The 26,760-nt window shown below is 26.2% G+C and overlaps 2 protein-coding genes across 6 annotated transcripts; one reads left to right on the top strand and one right to left on the bottom strand.

Moving 5' to 3' along the window:
• The first annotated feature begins 572 nt into the window (after nucleotides 1-572).
• LOC114126858 (tRNA-specific adenosine deaminase 2) lies at nucleotides 573-6,036 on the top strand. Of its 4 annotated transcripts, XR_003592633.2 has the most exons (6): nucleotides 573-868; nucleotides 3,462-3,725; nucleotides 3,787-4,053; nucleotides 5,055-5,207; nucleotides 5,266-5,478; nucleotides 5,534-5,679. XR_003592633.2 is itself a non-coding variant. In XM_050202112.1 (5 exons), exons 2-5 carry the CDS (start codon nucleotides 3,468-3,470, stop codon nucleotides 5,374-5,376), a joined length of 789 nt encoding a protein of 262 aa, XP_050058069.1. In that variant the 5' UTR covers nucleotides 2,043-2,471; nucleotides 3,462-3,467; the 3' UTR covers nucleotides 5,377-5,514. The 4 variants fall into 4 exon arrangements, 3 of the variants coding, with proteins under 3 accessions (XP_050058069.1, XP_050058068.1, XP_050058070.1); XM_050202112.1 differs by lacking the exons at nucleotides 573-868; nucleotides 5,534-5,679 and adding an exon at nucleotides 2,043-2,471 and having other exon boundaries at nucleotides 5,266-5,514; XM_050202111.1 differs by lacking the exons at nucleotides 573-868; nucleotides 5,534-5,679 and adding an exon at nucleotides 2,044-2,467 and having other exon boundaries at nucleotides 5,266-5,514.
• LOC114126855 (beta-mannosidase) lies at nucleotides 5,858-26,735 on the bottom strand. 2 transcript variants are annotated; one of them, XM_027990893.2, is made up of 13 exons: nucleotides 25,822-26,735; nucleotides 25,199-25,348; nucleotides 13,024-13,172; nucleotides 12,734-12,939; nucleotides 12,372-12,624; nucleotides 10,792-10,957; nucleotides 9,345-9,541; nucleotides 8,906-9,287; nucleotides 8,572-8,840; nucleotides 8,351-8,498; nucleotides 7,399-7,610; nucleotides 7,087-7,308; nucleotides 5,858-6,208 (listed from the first exon to the last, which is right to left on the bottom strand). In XM_027990893.2, exons 1-13 carry the CDS (start codon nucleotides 25,934-25,936, stop codon nucleotides 5,981-5,983), a joined length of 2,697 nt encoding a protein of 898 aa, XP_027846694.2. In that variant the 5' UTR covers nucleotides 25,937-26,735; the 3' UTR covers nucleotides 5,858-5,980. The 2 variants fall into 2 exon arrangements, with proteins under 2 accessions (XP_027846694.2, XP_050058065.1); XM_050202108.1 differs by lacking the exon at nucleotides 25,822-26,735 and adding an exon at nucleotides 17,564-17,680 and having other exon boundaries at nucleotides 25,199-25,334.
• Nucleotides 26,736-26,760: the final 25 nt, after the last annotated feature.

Here is a 26,760-nt window from a genome sequence, read left to right as displayed (position 1 = left end):
TTTCTTATTCTTAATATTGTTACTTCGTAAGTTGATTTATACTATATTTTTAAAATTATGAAAATAATAATAATAAATAGTTGTATATTGTATATTTATATAATATATAATTATTTTGTATGATTGTAAGCATCACAAAAAAATAAAAATTTGCCTTACCTAACTCTAATTTAAGGAGAGGAATGAAATTTTTAGTAAATTTACAAGGGGGCGTAGAATGAAAAAGGTTGGGACTTGGGAACCACTGATATAGATAATAGTGTACTACCACGTTACGTATATAATATAAACTAATTTTAATAATTTAATCCGTGTATTAACTATTAACAATACACACAACTTTTGAACTATTATTAAAATTTATAATAAACTATAATATATATTGTACGTGTAATTATAATGTTAATAATTTTTTCTTAAGAATCGATTTTCAATACTAAATTACTACAATTGTGAATTTACCAACTTATACCTTTTTAATTTAAGCCGAGTATAAACTTAATAGTTATATAATATAATTGTAGGTATAAAATAATATTTGGCGGCCGGGAGGAAGTAATGCGAAAGCGGTTCCCTCCCGGTCGTCAGTTCAAACAGGAAAAAAAAAAGGTATAAAATAATATAGTCATAAGATAATTTCTACGACTGAAATAGTTCACTTTTGGAATTCCCGCCCTTGTCATTCAATAAATTAATAATATATTTTCATGTTGGTTTAATTTCGGTGGAATTTTTCATTGTACCTACTACCTAACCAGTAACTAATTATTTCATTTCAATCTCTTTTATATTTTAAACATTTAGTATTTAGTAGATGGGTAAGGAGTAAGGACTGAGGACTGAGGAGTGACGTTCTGGTCGTACTGCCGTAAGTATAAACTTGTTATGTTAATTAATGTCTAATGTTAATACCTACTTAATTAATATTATAATAATACTGTTTATTTTATTTATACCCAGTGACTTGTCTCTCTAGTCTAGGCAATGGTATCAAAGTATAATAATTGTGAACTGATCTATTATATAATCTTGACACAAAGACACCTATAACTATTCTTAGGGTCTCTACAAGAGGGAGTGGGCTGAATCTGATATACAGGAGCTCGTTGTAACTAATATGACGTTTTGCCAAATAATATTTTATTATACAAATATATTGTAATATTAATATTTAAATCTGAGAGTTGACCATTGATTATCGAGGATTTATCGTTTATGGGACATCCGTATCGCTTGAAATATGGTGTAACTAATTTCGATTGGAATAATAGATTTATCATTAATTTAGCCTCTAGACTAAACATACTATATTTTTTTATAGAATCGATCAGTATTTAGTACTTACCAATATACCTACCGAATCAAGAATCAAATCATTTGAATAATATTGTGTTAAAATAGATATTTTTATTCTTAAAATATTCTTATTATTCATAACGTTTATTAATTTATGGCAAATTTTAATGTTGAAAGTTTAGTGTAGGGTGTGCAGAAATATTTAGTATAGCTATAATACGGGGATTAAGATCCATACCGATTAACATACTTCCACAATACATGGATAATTAAAACTAACTAAAATACATATAGTTATGGATGGCGTTACCTATTTTATAAAATTAGTAATTACCATCTACCTACGACATTAATAATTAATCAACATAATGATTTAAGAGTGTTGATTTCCGTAACATATAATAAAATATTGAAAAACAATAAAATTTCAGTAATTTCACTAAATTCTATAAATTATTTTGTTTAAAGCAGCGGTTCCTAATCTTTTTAGTTGTGCGGACTATCAATATTGTAAAAAAATCTTAAGGCCCACTATAATAATAGTCATCTATATTCATATAATCATATGCATATAATATATTATATTTATATACAATATTTAATAATATATTGTTCACGGCCGATGGATTGGGAACCGCTGGTATAGACTAGAGAGGTTCAGTCGTTTAGTGGTCAATTATTATAATGATACCTAACACATAAATTAACTTATTCCGTAATATTATTTATTACTTATTATTTTAATAATATTTATTGATTATTATTTATTTATTATCACATCCGTGATAACTGATAAGAAAAAGGAATATGAAATTTTAGTATAACCACGGAAATTACTGAAATTATTTAGTGCTGCTCCAAAATTTAAATGTCTGACTGTGAAAAACTAAAAAAGTAATAAATTAGTAAAGAAATCAAGAACGTTTTCTTATAAAGTATCGTGATCATTTCAGAAATATATATTTATAATGTTTTTTTAATCAATTAAAGTTTAAAATTATCAATGAGATTTATACTAGAAATAGATGGGTAATTAGTTTCTATTAATTTTTTCATAATTAATTTTCAATTGAATTTGTACAAAATACGACCTGAGACGTTTTATGACAATGATTGCTATTCATTGTATCATCACAACATTTAATAATGACTATTGTCATTAGTAGTGTAGGTATGTAAGTATTCTTATTATTCAAATATAAATATTTATGTGTATATTACCTACCTGGAACAGTAAAACTTAAAACCTGGATATAAAATCAAAATATTTTATAAGTATAATGTCTTACCTACTAATAAAAATATATTAATAGGTATGTAGTTACTAGTTGGTAAATTATTTATTGTTAAATTTAATACTAGGAATAAATATTTTACAATTCTAAAGTGTTATACAACTAAACTCATAGTTTTGATTTGATAATATTTTCGAAATTATTAAATTATCACTTAATGTTTAATAATAATATATTAGCATGCGTAGAAATTAATGGATTTATCGAATAATTTTCATTGAATACTATTACGTGTAGACAATAGTAGTATTATAATTTACAGAAACAATTTTATATTATGTTAATACTAATATATATTTTTATTAAAATAATTAATTACAAATTAAATTGAAAAAATGTATAAAAAATTATTACTTATACTTCTATAGTTATGTGCAATGCACTTATATAAAATGTTTTTGAATTTAAATTACATTTATAGCGGTTTTCTAATTGTAAGCTATGACTATGTTAAAACTAATAACTTATAATAGATGTATAATTAAATGTTTTATATTATTCTTAGAAGACAATAGTAAGCAAACGGTTTTATCATTGTTTTAGTTCAGTAGATAGGTACATATTAGGATGTTGTAAGTTTCTTTTATAATTTATTTCAGTTGTTTTTAACTATAATTCTCTCAAATTTTGAATTTCTGTCTTTATTCATATTGCTACCTTTCTCTTTCTTTGTTCTACCTTGTCTCTTAATACAATTATATTGGTTTGCAGTCTAATATATAATTAAATATATCTAATGAGGTATCAATATACTACAAACCTATATTTTTTTACTAGAATACTAATAAAAATCTACAATATTTTGAATTTTCTATTATTATTTAAAACAAATTATACAAAGTAATGTAACATTATATAACTATATTTCAGGTATAAATGTCTGTATCAAAATACTTTGCTCAACAAAATGAACCTGAAACTGATGATTTAGTTGATAGTTTTATAAACTTAGAAAATGATCTTGTATCTCAGTTAAATAATTTGAATTATGGTCCAAATGTTGAATATATTTATAGCCCATTGGATTATGCTTCCAATTTACATAAAGCATTTTTAACAAAGTTTTTACTTACAAAGAAAAAAGTATTATTCTTAGGCATTAATCCAGGACCTTGGGGAATGTGTCAAACTGGTGTAAGAATTAAGTTTTTAATTTTTAAAATAATGAGTAAGATTATAATTTTTTAATTTTTAGATACCATTTGGTGAAGTTAATATTGTCAGAGATTATTTAAAAGTAGATGGAGAAGTAAAAACGCCTACAAATTATCATCCTCAAAGACCAGTTAATGGTCTTAATTGCCATCGAAGTGAAGTGAGTGGTAAAAGATTATGGGATCTTTTTATTGAACTCAGTAAAGGCGATCCATATAAGTTTTTCAAAGATTGTTTTATTTATAACTACTTCCCTTTAGCATTAATGAATAAAAATGCTAAAAATATCACTCCAGGCGATTTAAAGGTAATATTTAAAAATTCATCTTTTATTTATCTTATTCTTTATAGGTACTTGTGTGTTATGAACCCCTATACAATTTTATAAATTACCAGTAGTTAAGATTGTATGATTTTAAACTTTTTTGCTTAACATTTTGAGTTTTTATTAAATTATGCAGAAATATTTTTTTTATGACTTCAAATAATTATTTTATAAAATATAGTTATTGTGTTTATTATATATAATAAGTAAATTTTTTTACAATGAAAGTATGAGTTCATTTAAGACTTGAGTATTTATTATTTACTTCAATTTTATTCTATTTTCAAGTGTTTTAAACTATAATTCCTAACACTAATAGTCTAAATTTAAGGTAGTACCATATTACTATAATATAATGATATTATGATCTATATTAAAATTTTAAATTTATAAAAAAAATAAAAATTTACCAATCTATCTATTGAAGACAAATATTAGATTCTAATCAGTACAATAAATTTATTAGCATTAAAATCAAGTTTATCTGTATTTATCAATATGTTTTGTAAAATTATTTGATATTCAACTGCGAGAATAAACCTTGATAGAAAATTAGAACTAGTTACTTAAATTAAAGTACTTTTCAAAATAATTTAAAACTTATTTTTAAAAAAAAAAAATTATTATTTTATGTTGTTAAAATGTTTATTTCTAACCCAAAAAGCTCAAAAGTTATACAAAGTTCCTCATGAGTTGTTAAAAAAAATTAAAACAAAATTTGTTTAAGTAATAAACATTAGAAAATTATTTTGTTAAAAATGTGCAACATTTTAAGTTTTATTAACTAAAACTTGAAATATTATTAGTATTATTTATTCAGTGTTAAAAACATTTTTTTATAAATTTTAAATAACATTAAATTATATTTTAAAAATAAGTAAATAATATTACACATTACATTATATAGCTGACAATTTACTATGAATTCAGCAATTTGATATATTATAGTAGATTGTAGAATCTAATTAAAATTTATATTTTAGAGTGAATTCCAAAAAAAATTACAAGAAATCTGTGACAAATCATTAAGTGATATAGTTACTTTACTTCAAACTGATACCATTGTTGCTATTGGAAAATATGCTGAAAAAAGGTCTATTGAAGTAGTTAAGAAGTTTAAATTAAATAATATTAAGGTAAAAATAGAAAATTTAAACTTATTCAGAAATTAACTATAAAATTATTAAAATTTAGATTATACAAATTCCTCATCCCAGTCCACGCAGTGTTGGCACAGCAGAAAACTGGAAAAAAGAAACATTAAATCAACTCAAATCATACCATATTCTCCAGTTGTTCAAATAAAAATGGATTGGAGTGCTCATATGAATAAATCATTATGTTTAGCTAAAGAAGCATTAGAAGTTGGGGAAGTTCCTGTTGGCTGTATTTTTGTTGATGATGATGGTAATATTTTAGCTTCTGGTCGTAACACAGTAAATGAAACAAAAAATGCAACTAGGCATGCTGAATTGAATTGTGTCGATACAATTGTTAAGGCTGGCCTAGTAGAAAAATTATCAAACATAACTGTCGTTGTTACTGTGGAACCTTGCATAATGTGTGCTTCAGTATTGGCAAATATTGGTTTTTGTACTAACATTATTTATGGTTGTGCTAATGACCGTTTTGGTGGCTGTGGTACTGTACTTGCTGTTCCTGGATTAAAAAATTGTAAAGTCAAAGGTGGATTGTTCGGAGACCAAGCAATGGATTTACTCAAACAATTTTACAAAGGCCAAAATCCAAATGCTCCAGAGAATAAAGTTAAAAAAAAACCTGTAAATCTATGAAAGAAAATTTTATTTTGTATTTATGTATAATATGTAAATAGTTTAACTTAAGGTAAGTGATTTACAAATAATGTAAATGTTAATTTTTTTTTTTTTTGAGATGTAACATTTTAAAACTATATAAATTTTGTTCTAAGGTATTCAATTTCTAAATTAAATTGTTTTAGCGAGATATCTTTGTTTGACATATATTTTACAGTTTTTGTTTTGTTCAACATAACAAATCCATTTTCATTAAAATTTCCATCGGTTTGAGTTACATTTAACCAAACAAACAAGCCTATTCCTGTTGATTCCAATTTAACATTTATTTGGTTTTTCTTTTCTTGCCAAATTCTGGACACCTGTGAAGAAGAATCAATAAATGCTAATTTTAATTATTTGTAGATAAACAATTATGGATTTATAATATTTCAAATTTTTTATATAGATTGTAGATATTACACTGAAAATGGTTATTTTTTTTGTTTTTAATATGTGGTTATCTTATTTTTAGTGTAATGAAGACATCATTATTCTGAATTAACTAATAATGAAGTGTAATATCTTGTTTTTGCACACTTCTGTAAAATAGTATGATATGTACCTATCATATATGTAGAGTATTCACTTATTTAGTCCCAAGTTTAAATGCATGTCTAAGAAGTGATTAGATTATTAATTTATATTAAATTTTGTATGACCATTTAGAGTTAATTATTTAATATTTGCAAAACTCTAAAAAAAAATATTGATGTCTTTTCAAAAGCAGGTACCTAGTAATAATTTTAAATTAAGTCAAGGTATGGCTCTAATATGAGTTGTGGAGATATTTATGAAATTAATCAAATTATCTTTCTATGATTACATATATATTATAATTGATACTCAAAATTCAGCATTAGCATTTTAGTTTATTAACAATCATTTGAAACAATTATAAAATTGATAATTTAATTATTGTGACAAGATATTTGTAAATTTGTTTTGTATTAATTCTAGTAAAATTACTTTAATGGAGGTTTTCTTCTCTAATTTATTTTGTAACACTGATTACTTCTTTTGGAGTACCTACACATTTTTATATTTATTTTTTTTCATAATATCTTATAATGATAATTATTTAGTAAACACAAACATTTAATGTATTTAACTATTGATACCAAAAAATAACCATATTATATTGACTATTATTAAGTTAAATTGAATTTAATAAACATTTTATCAAATAGAAAAAACTAACCAATATATTAGGTGTCTCATAGCCAATAATTTTGTTGAATGTGCTTGGGAACATGTAATTAGATGGAGATGCCTCTGTCATATTTATATTATTATAATATAACTTAGTGTGCAAAAAACAAGATCGAATTTGTTGGTCTTTGCTTTGACCACATTTCTCTGTTATTGCATTTAACCAATTAAAATAGTTTTCATTTAAAATTAACTGGGCACTATTATTTTTCTGAAACAATTAAAGAAATATTTGATTAAAAATTAACTTTACAAGTATTGAAATGTAATAGATAACACTAATAATTAAAGCACTACTAACCAATAATATAGTATCTGATATGTATGTAGTGAGTGGAATATCGCTTTTCCAGCTATATATCTCTACATTAAAAATTACTTCCAAATCAACTAGACTATCAGAAACAATATAAATTGTTAAATTATTTGAAATTTCTAATTCTGGAACTATGATAATTGGGGAGAAAAAATCTGATGCACTATAGTGTAACATTTTCCATCGTTGATCATAATCTGGAAATTAAAATTACATATCATATAAAAAATATGATTAATATAATATAATAGTACATATTTGTTAAAACTAATAAATTTTGATAAATAATTTGATTATTTTTAGGTTAATATATCCATTTATAATAAATAATATTATTGAGTTATTAAGGAAAAACAACTTGACTCATATATAATAACTAAAACTTGATAATGCAAAGTACATTATTTTTTAGGTATTCTATAGTGATAGTCTATTCAGAATAAGAAATAACAATCGGCAGCCGACTACTGCGCATTGGCATGGTCACTATATACGGTCAGCTTATAGATTATTGTCTTTGATAGGGATAGACAAATGGGTGTTGTCTGACCACTGTTGACGAAAACTAGTCTCCGCCGACTGTGTTTCTTATTCTGAATAGAATAGACTATAGGATAATGCATTCCAAGTACATGATTTATCTCATATACCTAGCAGATACTTCATTAGTAAAACTTTTATTACTCAATTTTGTTTATTAATGGAGCATTTTTAGTTAATTTTAATTTTTAGTATATAATATATTATATTAATATATTGTCAATTATTTTATTATTTATTAATTTTAATTTTTAAATAGTATTTAAAAGACATTATTGATTATTTTTAAAGTATTCCTGAAATAATCTAGACATGTAATAACATAGTATATAATATAGTTATTAATATGTATGCAAATCCATTTTTGTTGAAACAATCTTAAAACTAGTTTTATTACCTATTGATGACCAAGTTGGTGCTTGCCATACATCATTTAACTGCCAATATAATGCACCCATGGTTAAACCTCTACCATCTTTTAATAATGTATTTCTATGTTTTCTATACCATTCTGTTTGTATTCTCATAGCTCTAGCTTGAACAATCTAACACAATATTAATAACAATAATAAGTGATGACTGATAAATATCAAGTGAGCTTTATTTAAAAATACTTACTTGACTCAAATGAACATAATCACTTACAGTAGGCTTTGGTGGTACAGGTAAATTGATTTCTATTTGATACAACATAAACCCGTATCCTAAAGGTTGATGTTGTCTATGAATTAGTGCTGGTGAGGGAAATGTAATTAAATCATTTATATCAAAAGCTTTTTGCAATGTCTGGTATGCAGGAAGAGACTGTAATCCATATTCTGATGCAAATCTAGTCCACGGGAAGAAAATTGAACTCCAACTATTAACTTCATAGTTATAGTAATGTACTAAAAAATTTTAATTTAAAAAAATGTATATCTTAAATAATTAATTTAAAGTTCATATAATTTACCATCTCCGTATAAAGCACTATATGGATTTTCTGCTATATAATTTTCTTCTTCAGATTTTAAACCATTAGTAGGACTTGATACCAGAAAATGTCTTGTTTTATCTTCCTCTATTACTATTTTTTTTATTGTGTTGACATATAGTGCAATATAGTCAGAAGCAAACATAGAATAATTGTTCCTTGTTCCATACCAATTGCCTCTTAATGCAGCTTCGTTTTCATTATTACCTGCCCACAATATTATGCTTGGATGATATTGTAGTCTTCTAATTTGTTGTTTTATTTCTATCTCTACTGTTTCTAAAAACTGTTGATTTGCTGGATACATATTACAAGCGAACATCATATCTTGCCATACCATTATACCTAACTTGTCACATATCTATGCAAATAATTTGAATTTAGTATAAAGTTATTTTATTTTTAATGGCTTAATTACTTTGTAAAATATATCACTCTCGTACACTCCACCACCCCATACACGAATAGTATTCATATGAACTTGTTTTGCTGCAGTTAACAAATTATTTATAACATTTTCATCATTCATATTCTCTGGAAATATATTGGCCGGAATGTAATTAGTGCCTTTAGCAAATATTGGCACACCATTTATTTTAAAATAAAAAGATAATCCTAAAAAATATATAAATATAAAAAATGTGTATTCAATTTTGTTATAGCTAGTTATTACTTATTAGTAAGACTTAGAAATTGATGTTTTTTTTATATTATTTAGGAGCTTAGCTCCTTATTTCCTAGCTTAAAATGTGTTCAAATATTTATGAATTGATGTAGGTAAATTTAATTTTATATTTTTGACATTATTTTGTAATTCCGGCTATGGTTCAAACTTTTTTTTACCAGCTTTCTTTGCAATGATATCTGCTGTATAATGTTTTCTATATTTTTATTTTTAGTTTAAATGTCCAATTTGTAATCTACTTACGAAATAATCATAATTTAATTGATTTGTAGGCTTAATACAATTTAATTTTACTCGTACAGTTAAAATAAATAATTCATGTTGAAAAAAAGTGATGTATGGTGCATGAGTCTTGTCCAGATGAAATACCTACAAATAATTCCTTCAACAGTTCTGAAAATAATCATGATTATGGAAATTATGTACGAAGGCCCTGGGTTTCTGGCACGTGCTGTAAAAAGGTCGTATTTTAGAATACGATATAACTGCAATAAGCAATAATACTATTTACCTATTAAAATAGCTTAATACCTAACTTTTTTTTTAATATTTCGGTATGGGCTTTAAAATGATTATGATTTTTTTATTGAATTGTTTAATACGTTTCTGTACTAAATCAGACTAAGAAAAAATTGTGGTAAACATAAACGTCACAGTAAATAACAAACGGAACCAAAAAGTGGCGTTAGATAACATTGAACCACAGCTATAATTTTTAGTTTTACACAACTTTCATTAACAGAAAGAAAAATTATGATTTTTCTACGTTTAGGATTTATTTCAAATTTTACAATCAAGATTATTTTTTAATAAAACTATTCAACAAAATATTTATACTAATATTAATGAAATTTTTCACGGAAATATCAAATAGTATAGATTTTATTGATTTTGTTTTATTTTAAATATTACATTTTATTTATTTATTATTGAATGTTAATATTTGATTCGTGAAATGCAATGCAATTGTCAATTAATATTAAGATTACCTTGATATTTTATGGTTTTTAATTTTTTTAAAGTACTTATTTAACATTTTTAGTTTTGTGAAAGACCTAAACAAAACCTAAAGTTTAGGTCATCATTGAATTTTTTATATACTTAATCAACTTCCGAGAAATACGACTATATAATATATATACTTAGATATACTTATTACACTTAATACTTATACGTGTACCCAATTTTGGATCATTTTTATCAATTTGTTCCTGGATAAGTTCCGCTGTTCTGAATCCTATAGAAATTGTTTTTGATTGAATATCATTTTTAGTTTCTAATTCTATGCTTAAATTATACAGTGGCTGTTCACCATATCCATTAGGCCACCAAGTGTTTATATCAGTCTGAAATAAAAATTAAATTTGCAGTGTAATTATGTAACCGTATAGGTAATAGGTATACTATATTATCATAAATTTGTATATGATGATGATATCTATAAACAGTTAGATATATATATTGTAAATAGGATACCATCAAACTACAGTATAGGTACCTACTGCAGTAGAGTTAAGGAAACTTCCAATAACGAATTTTAATTTTAGTGCATAATTATACGAATTGTTAGTTTTTAGTTTATTACACTATTAAACTCAAATATTTTCAAAAAAAATTAAAATAGTTTTGAGATGCTTCCATTTTTATTTGTAAATATAGATATAGAACTTGCAAATTAAATTAATTTTAAAATTTAAAATTTTTTTTCCCCGATAACCCCCCTCGTATTTCTTTTGATAAAATATAATTAATTTTTTTATAAGAATTAATTTATATTTGAGACACACCAGATAGTCACAAGTATAAAAAGTAAAAAATATTACGACTAACGAAATTTTATATTTATTTATTTTGATTTATTATTTATACATTTTCTTTTTGTTTTTCTTTTCTGTAAAGAAAAATTTTAAAACTACCTATAAATGAGTATATTATTAGATGTATCTTATTATTTACTCATCGTTTCGCTTCACTTTGCATTACATTAATTAGATACACCTTTAGGTACCTAGTTTATTAGGTACTTCTTACTAATATATGAAAGAATAATCTACCGTAGTCTACAAAGCCGGAGTTAGGGTTCAAACACCCTCCCACCCCGAAATTTTATTATTATATTATTATAATTTCATATTTTATTATATTTAACAAATTAAGAAAACATATTTATTCTACACCCTCCCTCCAAATATTTTGCTGGCTCTAGCCTTGGTAGTCTGATAAATTAATTCATTTTAAAAATGGTTTAACTGGGAATAGAGCTTGTCTGCTCTAAACTATTCTAGATTTATACCCATGTATTTATGAAATAATAGTTAGTTAAATATTTTCAAAGTATATCATGTAAGGGACAACTGGATAAGAGTTGAGGTGACGGTATAACTTGTAACTATAAGAATATAATTCTTTGGTGTTTAGAGACAAGAATACAAGATAGTTACCTATGTCCAATAGACTAAAATTTTAAATAATTTTTTACAATTAATACTCTATATATATATTAACTATAATACTATATTATATTCAACCCAAAATTTTAAACTTTAAATCATAGATAAATAGGAACCTATAAATTGGTATCTTCTTTATTATTATCGTATTAAATTTTATTTAGTCAAATATTATAACATTTAACAGATATAAATTCAAAGATAAGTAACACAATTACTTAATTTCGGTAAGAATTTAAAAACCATAATAAGCCATTTACTAAATCAATTAATAAATAATTTTTAAGTTTTTTATTATAGTTTTTATTACCTTCGGCACATATAATTCAACTCCAGTGTGCATTTCGTTTTTAACACATATATCGTTACAACAATTCTGTTCTATACTTATAATACTTTTTTCAGTATTCAAAGCTAACTTAAATTTAGCATTAGAAATACTTTCAAAACATTGAATGTATATATCAGTTTTTAATAACCAATGTGATGTGTTCGCCGCAATCGTTTCAGTTTTAATATCTTCTAATAAATTATCTTGAAACATTACTATTCTTACGCTTTTCCTAAAACATGAACATAAAAAAATACATTGTACTGTTTTATTAATTCTTACTATTCACATAGATGAGTATCGTCTATGTACACAACTGCTATCAATTACAATATACTTACCATACTCCAACTGATGGGAATGCAGGACCCCAATCCCATCCAAATGAACTTTGCATTTTTCTTAAGTAGTTTACATGGCATTCTCCATTGTATTCTTTAGGGACACAAAATGGTGGGATTTTATTAGAATAATCATTAAAAAAATAATTTGCCATGCGTATGGGTGACTTAATGATAACTTCTAAAACATTTTCTTGTTCCTGGTACTATGTCACGTTACAATTATTAATGTTATTAGGTACAAGATTTTAAGATAAAATATATAATATATGTATAACATTCATACATACTTTAAGAAATTCTTCAACGGAAAAAGTGTACCTCACAAACATATTATTCGTTGAACCAATAAGTTTTTTATTCAAATAAATATCACTAAAAGTATCTATTCCGTCGAAAATAATATACTTTTTATTGAAAGATTCTAAACTCGAGTTCACTAAAAAAAAAAAAAAAATTAAACAAAATTTTGATATTAAAATACCTGTACATGTTTATATTTTAGATTCTATAAGCGGAGCGATGTACCCACAGTTTTAGAATTATAGGTATATTTTTTGTGTGCCTTACGTCACCTTACGGAACAGTAAAAAACTTATCTTATATCTTAATTTATTTTATAGGTACTTATGGGTGACAGAAGCAAAAATTTCCCAGTACTTTACAAAATATACCTACAAGGAAAAACAATTAAGAAAAAAAAGGAAATATTTATATTAAAACACTTTTTAACAAAATCTTATTTCATTATTTCATTGAAATTCTTATATTTTCATACTGATAAGTTAGATTAGGTTATAGATACTTCAATTTTATTTATTTATTTTATTGCTGCAGTAAAAGTGTAATACTATATCAAACATAAGTTATCATTCTTACAGATACCTAAAAATATAAAAAATAATAATTTTAGTAATTTTCTTGTACAACGTGTATTATTTTTTATTAGACATTTTGAAAATTTCTGATTATTTAAATTGATTTTAAAGCTTTAGGCTATTTAATTTATAAACTTATATTAGTTACATTATAATTTATGATTTGTTATTGTCAAAAATTAGATTTAACGTAATTGGAGTAATAGACAAATTTAAATGTTGTTTTATTTTGACTAAAAATAACAAATAAAAAATATTAATGTTTTGAAATAATGATTGCTGTTTGATAAAATAATCACCCTGTATCAATATGCTATAAAATATCCTTATAGAAGAATAACCTAATTGGCTACGTTTAAATTATTTTTCATATTTCGTGTAGTGCAATGATTATTTATTGAATTCAAATTTGATACATCTGTCTAATCTATATTATATAGTAATACGATGACTTGCTAATCAATGACAAAGTTCATTTGACCTATTAGTTTTTTGATTGAAAAATACGAGTAGGTATACATTCTTTTAATATTTTATTTTGTCATGAAAATATCCATTACACACACATTCATAATACACGTGTGGTAGTCTATAAATATTTTATATACAGTAAGATATTTTTGTAAATCTTCAACTCTATGGTCCAGCCAGTGACACTTGTAAATTGTGGTTATATATATATATTATGTTATTATATTAATATATTATACAAATTATCAAAACATAAAAATTAAACCACACTTCTAATTTTATTTAAAATGGAATGAGAAATAATTCTAGAATCTAGATAGTTGTACTTTTAGACTGTATATCCAACCAGTATAATATTAGTTGTATTTGTATTTATGTTTAATTGTTTGTTATGTATAGCATTCTACCATTCAACTAAAATACGCATTATTTTTTTTTTCATCAATATTTTATAATTCAATCACATTATAAGCTGTTTGATTTATCCTGTGCTTGAACGACACTCTATATTAAAGTATTTTGCATATTTTTTAATTTGTTTCTTGACGATAAATTATTATTTTCTGATAGTAAACACAATATAAAAATAATTATATTTATTGTATGACCTTATTTTCGAGAAAAGTAATTTAATTCTTAATTTTTCTGTGACATCGAAATACTGTCAATTTATTTTTTTGTTATAATTATTATTTTTGAGAGAAGGAACTATCTTAAACCAGTATTATGGTTAGTTTTAATATTGTGCAGTATAATATAATAAATAATAATATGTATATTAGTCAAGATATATTAAAAAAAATTTAATGTAGGTACCAGTGCACAATAAAACACAGTCATGTATAAACGCGTAGGTATGATGTATAATAATTAATAGGTAACTAAATAATAGCTCACTAGCGCTACATTCACTATACATAGTGCACTAAATAAATATGGAAGAGTCGTCCACTCGTATTTATTAATAAAAATGCATGTAAATTAAACAAGAATGGCCATCATTAACGATGTTTTATAAATGTAAATACTAAATAGTAAGTATAGTATACAATGCTAAAGAACAATTAAACATATAATATATTGTATTGTTGAAAAAGTAGAAACGTATTACTTCGTACATGGTATATTTACCATTTTATGAAATTTATTAGTAGATACCTAGTACCTACTCATCATTAAAAAAGTTAATATCATAAATCATAATCATTTAATATTATATAATAAATAAAAAAAAATGAATTAATAAAACTAATTTGTTTTAATTCGATTTATCCGAGCAATGAATTAAATGATGTTACGAATTACGAGTGCTTTTAATTGTAGAAAAAATAGTTAAATTTTCAACTTCAACAGTATAAAAATACTAAATACATCATAAAACATTTTTATAATAATATAGGTTGACAAACCATCTTTCCACAGAATCGTTTTTTGTATTCAATTATTTAACAATGAATTCAAATTTAACTCTCACATTACATGACTTACTCAATGATGAACAATCATGAACCAACACCTTCTATACAACGAGTGGTTACCTACTTTCCCCCTTTTTCAAAATGATTAGCTGCATAATTGTTCTGATACTTTGACACAAATTTTGTGAAGTTGCGGTTCGGTGATTATAGGATTGAGTGGTTTGCTATATAGTTACAATGATGGGCTAATTAAATAACAGATTTTACATGGTTTTAAAATTTAAATAGGATGAAAATTTTTACGATTGTCATGGCATTGGATTTTTTAAATTGCTTATCAATAATAATTTAAACTTTATAAGGTCCCATTGTATTATATCAAACATTTTATCATAGTATGGTACAAAAAAAAATTATTAAGATTAATGAATAATAATTATATTTTATTTTGATTGAATATAAAAATGTATTCCTATAGTAATTTTATTACATACCTATCGATTATCAATATTAATAACTATGTCTACAATTTACGAATATACTTAGGTTTAGACTCTAGGTTTTACTGTTTTTAGCAAATACTATAGTTTTATAATAAAATTCAAATTCATTTATAAAATCAATAAAGAAAACAAAAACGATAAGGTTAAGTATAAATAATTATACACAATAAACTATAGCCATTGATTAAAAAATATATATATATAGGTATGTATACTGTATAGGTATGTCGTATTATAAATTATAATATCTATGCAAAATATATATTTATCAGTGATAGGTATAAGGTATACCGTATAACCATTTCACTGGTCTAATAAACTATTATCTACACTTGTTATTCTATTATTTACAACACGAAAGGTCATTGTATTGTGGTCCTTTAATTTAGTTTATTATAATATACAACAAAATAATAACATAACTTTATAAATATGTAAATACATTTATAATCATGTACTTTAAAAAACAAATAAATACTTAGAATTACATGGTTTATTTATTTATCTATATATTATAAGTGCATATACATTTATTAAATAAATTATAGACCAATCACTATAATGTACTAAACGGATAATTATTCAACTTAACATAAACTTAATGTAAATTTCTCATCAATTGACAATAATTATCATTTATCATGATGGCCAATGTATAATTATTAATTATATAATATATTTTATTTAAAACTATGAGTCGTAAATAAATATTTTAAAAAGTCGTATAGTTAAATAGGTTTTGGCATGCATATAAGCATTAAAACAAAAAACAATATTCTTTTAATCGTATTGCATGTAAAAAGTATATTACAAAATTTGTTAAACCGAAAACACACTTAATACCTATACTACTATTTTGATTGTTTCGTTCGATTTAAATTAAGTGGGTTTTACACATGTTTATGCGAACAAACCAAAAAGAAAATGCATGTTTAATCATTGCTGAAAGCTGAGTCAATAAATTCGTAGTTAAACCTTAGTAAATAATAAGTATATTAACTATTTTAATAAATGCGAAAAAGCTACGAGAAAAAAAATAATAAGGTTATTAACCTTATCTTAAAATATTTATTTATTGTATAATATTTTTTTAGATATATATTTGACATTATTTTGTAATATTATGAATAATATAATTACATTACCTCGCTAATATTAAAACTTAAAACTATAGATAAATAAATCCGGATTAATAAAATGTTTCGTTTATTTAGACACGTAATTAAAAAAAAAAAAATAGCCATAATAATATAAACTTATGGTTTCTATTAAAAAAATGATAGGGAACTTGTACAATGTTGCCTAATTTATTCAACAATTTATTATTAGATACTTTGCATTAGGCACACGCATAATCGAGCCATTGTATATTTATACAATGCACATTTCTGATTCGAATATTAATATGAACATACATACGATTTAATATATTATACAAATTAAATTTAAATTTAATAAAATATTTTTCATGCTCATTTGTATGATACATTCGAGGATACATCTCATACAATACGACTTTTCAATTCACATTTTACATAAACTAGGTATCTACATACTCACACTGTTTCTATAGTCTGTACGCTTAAAGAATTAAGCTACCTCGCTTTGACTCTTCCAATCATATTTAAAATGAGGCTGATGTCTTCATAATTGTAGATCAAATTATACTACTCATACCTAGGTAACAACAGTTGTTAATTTTTTGTACTATAATATATTAAATATCAACCATGGGCGCCCATTGAGGGACAAGATAGGGCACTTGCCCCCTCCTGATAAAAAATATTATACATATACTTGTAGTTCAATGTATATGACATATTTATATTTATTTGTGAAAATAACATTAAATCTGTGCTGTTGGTATCAAGTGTATGGATCATTGACTCCTATAGTTGAAAAATTTTCCCCTGTCGAATAGTATAATTTTTAGTTTAATTTGAATGATGCCACTGTACACTGTAAATTATCAATTTTATTCATTAACTCTATACATCAAATTTTAATGAACAGTTTTAGCACATTTACATTTATTGGGCATGTGAACACTTGACATAATTGTGCGCTGCCGGTGAGATTATGTTACCGAAATTTATAAAATCGATTTCTGACGATACAAACAGACGAATTCGAGATACGTACGCAAAGGCTGGCCGAAATGACGTACTAAAAATCAAACAGCTACGACACCATAAATTCGAACTCTCATTTGTACGAATTTATACCACCACAACACCTACGAGCTACGAGTACAAATGCAAGTTGAATGAGTATTACTTTATTAGGTGTATTATCTTTCAAACTACTCCACATTTTTTCCATAAATTGCACTTAATTCATATTAGGTATATAGGTACGTATATGAAAGCAATTTTACTTCCAAAAAAATGCAAATGTGTGAATCTGCATTGAGTGTACGAAGTGCACATAAAAAAAAATATTTCGTGGCCTGTTGTAGTAATAGCAGTGCTCGATTTAATAAAACGTAGATACCTCAATTCGTTTTCAGAAATGTTATGGCGTTGGTACCTCTACTTTTTTTTAAGCGGGACGCACTGGACCGGGGATGGTATATCTTTTGTTTGAGTTACCAGGTATCATGATTAATAATAATAATCTTTGAGAGATTTATGATTTAAAATGAAAATAGGTATCATGTATGTATAAATATTGATAGACAGCTTAACAGTTACCTGTTTTATAAACGTTAATCATAACTTCGGTTCTGTTAATCATATAATTATAATATATACAGATTATAAGTTGGGTAATTAATAAGTGATAACTTTCATTTATTAATAATATCTATTATTACAGTTCGGATTTTGAATTTTATTTTATAAGCTATAAATATGAGCATTAAAAAACCTATAATAAGCTATAATAATAATAATAATCTATTGACTATTAATTTATATTATTGCATATTATATATTTTTTAACACCGCCAACATTTTAAAATTAATTGTTTATTTTTTGTGTTTTAAATTGATTATTTAAGAATGATTTTTTTTACTTATAGGAGGTTAGTCCTACTTAATAAAATTAGGTCAGGAGTAAAAAAAAGGGGATTCAAAAACGTATAAAAAGTGATAAAGACCCTCTTTTTAAAAAGTAAACAGTCTTCATGTAGGTACATTTATTTGGTCAATAATTCTAACACTGTAGAGTATTATGCGAATGCCGTAATAAGCGTTTCGTGGTTTAACGTGCACAAAACATTTCTGACGTCTGCAGCATTTTAAGAAACCGATATAATTCGGCACCGAGATTTCATGTACGTAATATCGTAGTGAAGTAGGTAAGAACATAAAATATTCATGTATGATATATAATATAATAATAGTAATAATAATAATATATTATATGATATAGAAATGTATATTTTACGCGTATCGACGATAGAGCCGAGTTAGGTTTTGTTAACCTTTAACCCAATCGAGAAAATAAACTAACGATACTTTTAGTTAACTCGTCTGAAATTATATCTAATATAAATACATTTATATATTAATATAATATTATATACTTATATTTTTTTTTTGTGATGATTCGCAGCTGGTTGAAAAAGAAACAATATTTTAATGATACGTTACTTCGAAAATCGCAATTTATTAATATTATAAATAGATATTAAAAGTTTGGTCGCGCATCACACTCAAATTTATCGTTTATTAATTTATTTCATTGCACTATGATGATAAAACTACAGACTATCTCACTATCTACAGTGAGGTGTAGTATGTAGTAAAATAATCTCGAATTTAATCTTACGAACGATAAAACTGGAATCTATAAATAAATTTTAACAAAAATTTCGTAGTGCGAATAACTGACAGGTCGTATAATATAGTAATTGACGTGCAGATAATTGACGCTCTGCTGACCGCTATATATAGGTACAATATAGACAAGCCTCATCACTTCCGGTCTGACGATTTGTGTCAACCGTTTCCCGACGATTTATCGTCAAGGTGAGAAGTACATCAATCACTTATGTATATTAATATATTATTCACAAATTCCTCTTACTAAACCTAATCGTTATTTATAATTTATTATAGCTGCACGTTGTATTTACGAAACAACACATTATAATATTATATTTATATGAAACAATATAATGAATAGTTAAATAATTATGTTATTATATAATGTACATTTTATAACGTTGGTGGGTAAATATGCATGCTCTCCCTTCTATAATACTTTATATTGAATGTATTAAAATGCTGAATTTTAAAATTGATGTATGATGTATCTATAAGTAAACTTAACGACCGTCCGTAGTTTTAAGTATGTACTTAGGATTTTTAAACCATTTTAAGAGTGGTATATGTATACAAACTTTTTTTTTCAAATGATAATCAATCGCACTTACATGTATTTACTGTCAATAATTGTTTAACAAATTACATTTTTGAAAACGTAACTAAATCGAATTTTGAACTAGTAATTTCTGAATTATAAAAAGTATATTGACATAATAATTCTTAATAATGGTTGCATTCAAAAATTAACTGCATTCTATAATATTTATAGTAATTAGTCTAGTACTTTTTATTATATTATACTCAACAATGAACAATTTTAAAAATTATGAAATGTTAATGATGGCGTATTCAACCATTTCCTATTATTATGTTATTTCTATATTGACGTATAGTTTATTTTTCTTGTTACAATAAATATTATTATTATTAAATTAATTTTCAAATCATCGTAGCCTTTCAAACCCCATATTTCTAGTATACCTATCGGCTATTGTGGTCCGTTGAAATAATCTTTAGAAAATCAAAGTATCTACTCGACTACACAAATCTTAATAATTCAAAATCTGCTCGTTCGAATTTCGATTTGGATACGTCTATAATCTATATTAAAAAAAAGACGTCTGTTTAACAATTTACAGAAAAAAAAAGGGTGGACGGTATCTACTGAAACACACTATTTTGTTTATCACTCTACAGGACACTCCACGAATGACACAAAAACTCTTAACTCTCGGGAAATTTAAAAACATGCAGATATATTGAAAAATTCCAAAAATCAGAGTATGAATATTAGAGTACGCCATTAAAGTAAATGTAAAACACGGCTGAATAGGTTTCTCCGTAGGGGTTTGTATGAAATCCAAGTTAAAGTTGACTGTGCGTGGCCGTATAAAACGTAAATAAATATTGTTCTTTGTTCGTAGCTAGCGCCCTGCACTACAGCGACGTATATTATTATACGAACAGTATACGACTAAATAGTACGGTCTGTTGGCCGCTTGTTTGGATACAGCGCTGCAGCATCGTTTGGATGTATGAAATCGACATTCGGAGTTTCAAAATTCAGACACGTTCTGTAGTCAGTAGGTACTGATCAGCGTACTGTCTCTTGTGTTGTGTCAGTATTTTCGTTGTAAATAATAACACACTGACGGCCTAATACACTACGAGATAAAAGGACGGTATACGTCATTTTGAAATGTTTGCTTTTTATGTTGAAACTCCCACATCATAAAATAACTAAAACACACTGTAAAGTGTATAGTGACATACTGCAGTCCTAATAGTATACAATATTAATATTATTACACATTTTGTGCGAACACTTATTTTTATTTGTCTCGAACACGGTGGTAATCCTATCCTTGGTACCCGAGGTATCATGGTTTGGAAGAGTGGTGGGTCTTCTGTTCGCCGGTATAAATGTATATGGAAATAGAACGAATTAGATGTCTATCGAACCAATGTGTATTATATACATTAATAGGTCGTATGTAATACGAAGATACTATATCATGAATCTAGATCTATAATCAGAACTTTAATATGATTTTTATGACGTTATCACAGAAACAGTTAAAAAAATGTATGATCATTAAAAATAATTTAAAATGTATAAAATTTAATTACAAATTTAAAAATAACCTTTTTGAAAATAATTTTGGTAATTTTTTTTTTACGTTATACACTTATGGGCTATGACATAATATTTTATCATAATTCTAATTTAAATTTTATTAATTTTTTTAACGTCACAGATATGATTAATTAAAAGTTTGCCAACTTCTGTTAGAAATAGCCAATATTTTCCGAAATATTTTTTTTAGTTTATTTTTTTACTTAAATTAATTCTAATGTTTATGTTCAATTATTTAATTGGTGTTTTAAATGTTGTTTTTATATTTTTAACGTTTAACTTGAAATGAAAAATTAAAATAACGTTTGAAAGTACAATAACGTTAAACATATAATTGACATTGTATAATAATAATAATAATGTCTTTATTTTTTACATCAAAATATAATAACAAATAAACAAAAAAATGTAAAGTTTGTGTACCTACGGCTGGGCTTAATTTTAGTATCCGAACATATAATAACCAATATTTGCCATAATAATTATAATTTTATATCGTTTTATTATATATTATTATATTATATTCGAAAACGTAAAAATTATAATAAATACACAACAGTCGTTACATCAGAAACCAGCTGGTAGATCGCACGCTACACTAGCACCCGATGTCTCGATATTATATACAATATACATTATACATATTATGTATTTAGGCTTTAGTCCTAATAAGCAAAGTAGTAATAATAATAATTTTACACTGGTAAGAGTGATAATACAGGAATATTGTTGTGTATTTATTTATTTTTAAAATTTTTGATGTTTCTAAAAGTCATTATCTGTATGTTTTATAATATTATATTTTGTTAAAAGTACGTATTGTGTATGCCGTATGCGATAACGATATAAAACCAGTGGACAGGACTTGTATAAATAATCGTATATATAATATTATAAAATGTCGTGTCCATTAGACGGTAGGATGGAAAGATAAAGAAGCATGTACAACTACAGCGACTACGGACGGTATGGACCTGTACTCTGTAGTACGCTACAGTATTGTGACACGGGTTGCCGGCGGGGATATTATGAGAGTTGTATGATAACCCCTACCATTTTCATACTACGAATTTCTGATCACTCCGTGTTTACTATAAAAACATGAGAGGTATAACTATAATGGGTTATAGTGGGTATTTTTTTTCTTCGTAGACGAACTTTAATTGACACGATAAATCAAGGCAATTAACTAATGTATTGAAAAATATCACATTTTAATTTTTTTTATTACGAAGTTGATCTGCATAATATTGTGTATTAATGAGTATCGAGTTTTTTTTAAATAATTTAAACTTAATTTTAAAAGTTAAGGCATTTATTTTAGTATACCTAGCTGGTTATTAAAATAGGTACCTGTTCAATTACTTCAATTTAAAGATTTTAGTCATTTAGCTTTTAAGTCTACAGTAAATACTATGTATGAAATACCGTACAAGTCATTCTGCAATTATTGTAATTAACTATAATATAATAATAAATAATAATGATACAAAATCATCAATGCACGGCAAGCGTCGTATCGTTTAGTCGTACTAAGTAAATACCTAATATAATTAGGTGCATTATACATAATACAATAATACATATTAGGAACATGCATTTAAATAAGTAAAAATCCTTGTATACAATTATATAATAAAACAAGTAAAAAAATTAGTTTACTTAATAACGAGTATTAGTAGTTTTACATATTTTTTTTACGGTACATCATTGTAATTTAAACTGCCATATAATATTATTTAAAACACACTTCTATTTTCTATATATTCCTCAAAATGTACAATCAAACTTAAAAGATGGGTTATCAATGTTTTATAATTCAGTATTTAATATTTATTATGTACAAAATAAAACAATAAAATGTGGATATTGAAACCACTAAAAAGTCTAAAACATCCTTTTGGCGAAACTAGGAGGGTTGGATCAAGCTTTTTGAATAAGCCAACTCATTCCCAAAACTCATATTATATGTACAATGTACTTATTATAAATATGGGGACTTATAATGTATTTATATTTTTATATAAAATATATAAATCAATAATCAAACGTTAGAACCTGTATAAATGCGAATTAAGGAAATATAATATTTATCATTTTAAACTAGTTAATTACACATATTTTAATTGGTACATAAGTTATAACTATTTTATTCATGTAGATAACAAGGCTTAAAATACAGAAAAATAACTTTAAAATACAGATCCAGGCGCATCAGCTACTCCAAAGAATTTTATCCGGTTCTAGTTATGCAGTAACAAAGCATTTTAAATTGATTAAAATCTGTTTTTATCATACAATTTATTTAGTTTTATGAGGCGCTATACCTTTAGCTATTTAATTAATAATTATCTATATTTTTGTTATATGAAATCAATTTAAATTTCGAATAATCGGATTCTGGTTAATTAGTTAAATCTAATTATATAATAATATTGATATAAATTATACGAGATTTCAGTTACATTGGACGGGGAAGGGAGTTAAAGGCCTGCATTTAAATTGACTACAAAAGTTTCAAGGATTTTTCACGGTTCGGAGTTGAACTGTGTAGGTATATGCGCTCTTATTCTCCCTGGCTCCTTTATTAATGTGACTGCATGTATAAATATAATAGTTTAATTGTAATACCTAAACTATTACATAATTAAAGTTTTTAACAAAATTCTTAAAATGCATTATACAATAGTTTACAATTATTCAGTATATTGTTATACGTATATATAATTATATTATATACCTGACCAAACGCGGTCGATTGCAATGACGTCAAAGTCGATTACCTTTTGTTTGAATATATTGTTGTACATTTAGTAACCCCTTTTCTAGCATATAATAAATCTCAGTGATTGCTGTACGTATTTTTTTTGGTTCCTTTAAATATATTTTCTCGGTAGATATTTATTGAAAAATAATTTAGCTACTGCCGCTATGTCATTTTTAAAATGAACTATAGGTAATGAATAACATAACACTACATATACAATATAGAAATACTTGAACGATGACTAAACCTAATTACCAGATTAATATAATTCCTGCAGAACATACGGGGGTGGCAAACAGTAGCATACCACGACGTCTCAAGTATCGCACCCGTGACGTGTGCCTCTCATATTATAAATCGTTCCACTATAGGTACCCAGCTATCATGTGCGCCGTAACCCAAAGGACAAAGCGTATGAGTATTTAACAAACTATACTATTATAGTATTATCGTATATGTGTACAATGACATGTAATCAAACGAAATTATTCGTTATCGGATCCTCCATCCTCCCTCACCTTTGAAAGTCGCGACGTAAGTCCAATCGTCTTCTGACACCCATCGGTACTTCAAGTCGTTGTATCGGCGGAAAGGGTCTTCGTCCAGTACGCCGTTGGACCGCAAGTCGGTGTACACGCCGCCGGGTACTCGGCCCATCCCGGAGATACCTGAAAACATGGCGGCGTTACGTAATGTGTACAACAATATTATACCTAAATAACACATATTATAATATATATTTTATTATTCACTGCAGTCGTTCAGATCGGTCGCTCGCACGCGTAGGTATTATATAGCGCGTATGCAGAGGGTGCGGTACATGCAGACGGGTTCTATTATATCGGTCCCCCGGACGGAACCGAGAAAAATGTGTTATTTTCCAAATCGGACGTTTTCGGATATGATATGTTTTAACAAATAATCGTAGATCTGAATAATACATACGTCGTCGTATCGGTACAAAAAGATCGATCGACGTGGTTGTGACTCTTGGGAACTGTTGTTCAGATTTGAAACAAAAAAGCGACAAAAATCTCGAGTAGTATAAAAACGTCACTCGATCGTCGACGAAATATTTGGGGGGGAGGGTAAGGGGCTACGAAAAACGTGGTTTTAAAGTCCCGTCGATCGTTTCACTCACTGGAGTTTCTGTTGGTGAACCGCCAGCGGGACGAGTCCAACGGCAACTCGAACACCGCCGACACGGCCGACAGGCACAGGAGGAACAGCACCGGCGCTACGACGTCGAGCCGCATGATTCTCGCGCGTATCCGGTTCGCCAGCAAAAGTCGTACTGACTGTAATACTGACCATACCGAGTGAGACCATTGCTGCTGCTGATACGGTGTCCCGAGCGTCGCGGGTCTGATCGCACCCGTCAGCAAGTCAGTGCCGTCTCCCCGTGATAATTATACGACACGAGCGTGTATAATCGTACGATATTAGTGATAATAATATCAATAACTCGGCGTATGTACAGCGCAGCGAGCATAACGCGATCGTACGATTATATATAGTGTACCTATATAGCGAACACTACGTATTACGTCGTTTGTTATTATTCACGCGTCGTACCGCAGCAGCTGATGGGCCCGTACAATATTGTATTAGATCGTACGAAAACGAACGCAGATCTACGTCCGCCCAATATTATACTCTTGTGTAATATACCACACGCGAGTCTTAGAACACTGAAATATAAGACGGCCACGGCGTGGTCGCCGTACGATTTAAAATAAATATTTATTATTAAATTATCTATTTCGACGGTCCGTGCTAATAATAAATCGTATCGTTTTTTTTTTTTTTTTTTTATATATTAATCTCATTATTAAAAAAATAATTATATAGGTACAATTAATATAATATCGTTGTTGGTTATTTGTTATTATTATTATTATTATTATTATATTATTATGAACGTAGCGATGTTGTTATTGTATACTATATAGTATTATTATTATTATACGGTATACAATATACATGACTATACAGCGTTTGCGTACGTGCCGTGGTACCACGCATGCTCCTCGGTCGGAACGCGAGACCCCTCCACCCTCCCCGCGAAACGAAGCCGCCG

This window comes from Aphis gossypii, chromosome 2 (assembly GCF_020184175.1).
Source record: "Aphis gossypii isolate Hap1 chromosome 2, ASM2018417v2, whole genome shotgun sequence".
Lineage (NCBI taxonomy): Eukaryota > Metazoa > Arthropoda > Insecta > Hemiptera > Aphididae > Aphis > Aphis gossypii.
This window is presented reverse-complemented; position numbering and strand designations above follow the sequence as displayed.